At 45.9% G+C, this 6000-nt stretch overlaps 2 protein-coding genes across 2 annotated transcripts in view; both read right to left on the bottom strand.

The window, feature by feature from the left end:
• Window positions 1–428: 428 nt before the first annotated feature.
• LOC111150739 lies at window positions 429–1489 on the bottom strand. Its single transcript, XM_022508314.1, has one exon. It carries the CDS (start codon window positions 1429–1431, stop codon window positions 991–993), a length of 441 nt encoding a protein of 146 aa, XP_022364022.1. The 5' UTR covers window positions 1432–1489; the 3' UTR covers window positions 429–990.
• A 1584-nt stretch (window positions 1490–3073) lies between these two features.
• The window catches only part of LOC111150738 (laminin subunit gamma 1), a 124061-nt gene continuing 121134 nt past the window's right edge, over window positions 3074–6000 (bottom strand). Inside the window, exons 27-28 of the mRNA XM_022508312.1 lie at window positions 5032–5131; window positions 3074–3431 (exon numbers count right to left, since the gene is read on the bottom strand). Of these exons, the coding sequence (XP_022364020.1) occupies window positions 3175–3431; window positions 5032–5131 (357 nt within the window). The 3' untranslated portion in view covers window positions 3074–3174. The remainder of the gene's footprint in view (window positions 3432–5031; window positions 5132–6000) is intronic.

Below are 6000 nucleotides of genomic sequence, written 5' to 3'. Positions count from 1 at the left end.
TCACTAAGCCGGCATTAATCACACCCCAAGGGGTCGGGTACATGGCAGCCCTCGGGCCCGCGCCCGTCTTTGTAAACAGCCGTGTTGGACCGCAGCCACACTCGTTGGTTTACACATCGTCTGGGCTGTTGTGCTGCAGGAGCGAAGTCGGTGTAACAGAGACTACAGGGCCTGCGAAGCCTACAGTATGTACAGTCTAGCTCTTTACAGAAAAAAGTCTGGCTGCCTCTGGACCATACCAAAGTAGCCCCATCTGAGAAGGGAAAAGAAAAAAAAAAAAAAAAATATATATATATATATGTGTGTGTGTGTGCGTGTGTTAAATAAGTCACCCAAAGAAGGTATTATGAGCAGCTTTCTCTTCATCATACCTTTCAAAACATCCTCTGTCCTCAGTACCACACTCAGGCCACACCAAATATAAAGGGTTACAAATATTCAGATTTTATTATAAATAAAATACTGTTGTTTTTTTTTTTAACATAAAAAAATGCCAAGTGTTGCATTTTATTCACCACCCTGGAGAGCGAGACTGTAGAGATTAAGGCAAACAGCTAGAGTGAAGGCACATACCAAAGGGCCACTGTTGGGGTTACAAGGAAGAATTCCAGGGCACAGCTGGACGCCCCGCCCCCCGCCACGACACGCAGCACTCTGCAGCAGCCACCCTGTCGGTTTCATTACATAAAATACAGGTAACTAGAACTATACAATAAAATAATGTATATTGCAGGAGTGTAATGCAGGTATTGTCTTATAAAGAGATTTTATTTTAAAAATAAAATTCTGTTTAAAAATATACTACACAGATGGAGGAGAAAAGCAACAAAACAAAACACTCCAAACTTCACTGCAGCCTAAGACTGACTGGTGTGAGGCTGACCCCCGGGCTAGAGGGAAACTGTCCTGGCAGTTGATCTACGGTCCTTGTCCCGCAACCTTGAACAGAATGTCTCTGTTAGGAGGTGGCCACTTAACACGAGGAACCAGCTAGGAGATGCTGATGTGAAAACCTGGCAACAGAAGAGGCCTGAGCAAAGCAGCTGAGAGAAAGCCAGGGTGTCCCAAGTCAAAGCCTTTGGAGCCGACTCTGGTACGCCAGGAGGCGGCAAGGGGTGAACCTGGACACTCGGCCGCTCCCACTCCACCTGTCTGTCCACCATCCCTGAGGCCCTCTGAGCGCTCAGCGGTCACACACTCCCCCCTCAAACGGGCCCGTCCAGCTCCCACCATGGGAAAGGGCCTCTGCAGCTCCTTCCCGGTTAGACCCACATTGATGCTGGAGATGCCATTCAGCAAAATGCGCTCACATCCCGCCACGGCCTGCGCGGGAGCGGGCCTGGGAACATCAGGCCGCAGTTTCGGGTCCCGGGAGGAGGGTGGGAGGCACCCCGCGGAGCGGCCGTGGGTGGAGGGAAAGCGGGTCGGCATTCGCGCTAGAAAATGAACATGTCGCGGACGCGAGGCGAAGGGCCGAGTGCGGGGGACAGACGCCGAGCGAAGACCCGCAGATGGAAGGGAAGGAGGTCTACAGACACGCTGTGCCAGTGATGGGGAAGAATGGGGTGAAGAAGTGAACAGACAGTGCCATTCTAGAAATAGGACCAAGTATATTTACATAAATTCCTTACTCTATAATCATGATAAACAAAAAAAAAACATTCACACAAAAATATAAATTTGAAATAATTAATAGCACCAGTGTGTCAGATAATAGTTTCTTTCCCCCCGCTACGCAAAGTACAAAGTTGCATAGTGTTAAAGGCTATATATGTTTCTCGAAGGTGGGTTGGGAGGAGGAAGGGGTTGTGTGGCAGGAGAATCTTCACGCCGTGGTCTTGAGAGAGAACCACAGACCTGAGGATCCGAAGCCAAGAAGCCAGCTAGGCAACTCCACCTACGGGGCCTCCCTCTGCACCGAGAGGGAAGGTGTCGAGTGGGTCTGGGTCACAAAGTGCAGGAACTAGATGGTGCTGGCAGCTGTGTGGAAGACTGAGTGCAAGGGTTTGCCACCAGGAGTCGGCAGACTAGGTGTGTAGCGCGATCCTAGAAGATGGGAACATCAGAAGATAATTGAGGATAAGGGTCAAAAGTGTCATCTCTCCCCAATGGAAGAAAAATGGATATACGGGATCCTGACCGTACAAGCTGCATCTCAGTTTTATCCCTTTGCTAGGAAAGACCAGGATAAGGCGGCTTGTTTCTTGTTGGTTTGTCAAGATCTTAGGGACCAACTGCTCTACCGGATACCAGCACTAGTTCCAAGACCAATACACTAAAAAAAAAAACTCTAGGAATTAGTTTGATTTTGGGAAAACAAAAACAAAAACAAAACTTAGTGGTTATCATATCCCTATTTCTTCTGTATAAATTCCATTGCTAGGAATATCAGAAGATGTCTATTGGTGAGTGCAAGCTGCCCCATCCAGATTTATCAGCTGCCCAAAGATCTGAAAAAAGTGTATCTTTCCTAGTCAACTATTAACATATGAGAAGACGTTCCGCCTACTTCCGCAGCCTCATTCTCCCGGAGACTGTCAGGAACAATTGCATCCTTACCCGTGGATGGCTCAGTGTCCTATACTCAAAAGAGCTAAAACAACTGACGATGGCTCTTGACATTCTAAGTAACCAATACCTTTGGCACAGGATGTTTATTTCCTTTTGCGTAAAAGGAGGAGGGGTAGTAGATGTAGGTGCACTTTCTTTATCGATAGATTGGATATACTGGCCATCACAACGCTACTACTTGTAGCCAAACTTTTCCTTCATAGAAACAAGAGTACTAAGACTGAGGAGGTTCTGTTGGTATCAGGGAGAAAAGGGAGGGCTACTTGCTCAGCCCCGGCAGACAATGGTTCCCACGAAGTGTTTACACCACCATATGATAACGTAAGACGCCACGTCCTCATGCGACTCAGAAGGGAAAGTGTGGGTAAGGAAGCGCCTTCTGTGGAAGAGAGACTATCAGATAAAACCCTTTGTTCCCGATTCGTGATGTCTGACTTGCTTCTCTTTAAGCTTTGTGAATTTTCCTGGTTCAAAAGGACAGTGGTGGAGAGCAGCAGAGAAGTGGGGGTCTGAAAAAAATGTAATCTTTGTGTTAAGGCACTCTGTGGCCTCACGAGAGCTCCCCGGTTGCGGGGTGCTACCTTCCAGCCCTGAAAGATGGCCCTAGGGCTTTTCAATGGACGGGGTGTTGAAGCAGCCAGACGGTAAGGTCTTCTTGATGTCTTCCAGGTTGCGAATGTCCTTCATGATCTCCTCGATATCTCTGTTATAGTCCATGATGGCGGCCTCTTGCTTCCTGGCCTCGTTCTCCAGATCAGACACTTTCCGGTCGAGATCACTGACTCTCATTTCATCTTTGGCTTTGTTCAAGGTGCCTTCGATCTCATTGAGCTTGTTCAGGTCCACCGTGTCCAGCTGCCCTGTAGAGTCAGAAAGGACACAGGAGGAAACAGATGCTTTCAGTAAGAATTACCACATCACTCCGCAAGCACTTCCACTAGTCTTTCATATAAATGGAGCCAGCAGCTGCCACTATGCCATGGTGGCCTGCAAAGGGGACTTGTAGACTGTTTGTGTCACGCAAGGGCATGAACAATGCAGAGCATGTACAAATGCGGACCTAACTTAGCAAGGACAGGTCAGAGCATATAATGGATACTGGGCTGGATGTTTTGTCTGAGTAAACAGTTTTTGTGAAATGTTGTCTAAATACACAGCTGCTGTGCTTGAGGTCTTAAGCCTCACCTGTGGGTCTGAAGGTCATCTGGTAACATAATACCATTTTCATGTTCATATATGTAAACTGTATGTCATTTCAATGCCATCTACTGAACATAAAAATCTTCAAGCTAGAATGCTAAGCCCTTGGCTCTTTAGCTTCCAGGGAGTCTGAGTTAATTCCGGGGAGTTCTGTCCTGCCTTTAGGAGTTAGACACTATTTGGAGCCCTCCTATGGAAAATGGCCAGGGATGAAAATGTTGAAACAATTCCAGCAAAAGCTTCGCTTTAAAATTAGCAAGAAAAGGAGGTTCTCCTGGAAAGGATTGTTTCCATAATTAATGAAAGCAGATGGCCATACAGTGCTCAAGACTTTATGCATACTGTACTTGACTAAACTCTCACAAGACCATATTCCGCCAGTGATTCTCAGATGTTCAGTAATTTGCCCAAGTTTGCACAGTTTACAAGCCTAGGAAATAAAGACTCCAACCCAAGCCAACTAACTTTGAAATTCAGCTCTTTCTGGCACAAAAAGCTGTATCTTCTAGCTCCTTTCATTTTAAAACCCATCTGACAGCACATAATTGATTATTCTTGATATTTGAGACAGATAAAAAATACACCCTCTCCCACGCTCCAAACAAAACAAAACAAACCAACCAACCAACCAAACAAAAAACCCCAAACAAAACACTGACCAAACCTTCAAGGCTAAAGCAGAATGCCTTGCCGTGAAGCTGTATGGGCTGGAGTGTCACCACTTTGTAATGGAGGCTGCGACAAAATCTGTCTTGTGACAAAGCCTGCTCCCCATCACACTGGATTAAAAGAGCATTTCAGCATCCTTGCGTTTCCTTAAAAAATCAAGCTTATTCTCTTTTTGACAAGCTGTCACCTCATCAGATTCTCCTTTTAATGAGCAAATGAGCAGAATTCCAGGCAGGGAAGTCATTTCCAGTTTAAAGTGCTCTCCCACTCTCCCACTGAAATCCTTGACTTCAAACCCCGGAAAGACGCCCTGCCAGCAGGACGAGCTAAGAACAGTCACCGCTCCTCTATCCTAAACATCGGCGGCAAGTGAGCCACCTCGGAGTCCCTGGACTGTGGTCAGATTGCAGGACTCAGGTCACATGCCATGGAAGGACCTCGTAAGTTCTTGCTGAATTAATACAACCTTGAGCCCTGACTCAGTTCACACAATGGTCATGTTGTAGCGTCTGCTTTTGTGTTGAGTGTATCAGACCCAGCAGCAGCACAAAGAATCCCGAGGCCACCCACAACGACTCTACAGCCACTTACCCAGCTGCTCCAGGAGCTCATTGATCAGGTGGAGGAGGCTGGTAACGGAATTTTTGGCCTTTCTGGCATTGATCTCGGCTTCCTGAGCAGCCTGAGAAGCCTGTACCGGGAAAAGGACAGATGATAGATGCCAACAGTTCTGAAGGTGCGTGCTCAAGTTCCTGAGATTTTTTTCCCCCCAATCAGCCAGCAAGTCCAATTTTCACAGGCTTCCTCTTTCCTGACTCGTGAAATTACAGTCTCTCATTGTATGAGGTTTGCTTTTGTTTTGGCTTTTTTTTTTGAGGGGGGGGGTGTCTTTCGGTATATCTTCATGGTGAAATGTTGCTATTGTTAATTCACAGAACAACCACAAGTAGGTAGTCTGCATACCTACACTGACTGTATATTTCAAAAAGGCCAATATCATCTACTTTTCTCACTTTCTCAATCAAGAACACATGGAAGTGGATTCGTGACCAAATTCATCAAGCAGAAACAAGGGATTTTTAAGGACAAGCATAAAAAGTACGTTTTAGAACCAAAACATGTCCTTCAGGACACTCTTAGAGACTTGATTATTGGAAATTCCTATTCTCAACAAAATTTCGTAATCAAGGGACACCTTCTGTAGCACCCCTCCCCCTGTGAGTGCATACTCACATACGCACAAACCGGGATGATACATAGTTTACATTTTGTAAATCAACCAAAGGTAAATGTATTTGGGAAAATTCCATAAAACCTGAACAAATACCCTGTGTATGAGTCACAGGAAATGACAATGGAAGAGGAAGTGTCTGAATATCAGAAAACAGATGCTCTCACAAATAAATCCACTCAGGATAGAAGTGAGCGGCTTTGAGCTCCCCACCACAGAATTGTTTTCCCCAGTTTTTGGCTCAAGACACTGCAGCATTTTTGGATAGAAACAATGTAAGATTTTAAAAAAAGGAAATGTGTGAGGGGAAAAAAAAAACTTCCCCAATG

The sequence above is a fragment of the Enhydra lutris genome, unplaced genomic scaffold (assembly GCF_002288905.1).
Source record: "Enhydra lutris kenyoni isolate GAN:26980312 unplaced genomic scaffold, ASM228890v2 scaffoldscaffold24, whole genome shotgun sequence".
NCBI lineage: Eukaryota > Metazoa > Chordata > Mammalia > Carnivora > Mustelidae > Enhydra > Enhydra lutris.
This window is presented reverse-complemented; position numbering and strand designations above follow the sequence as displayed.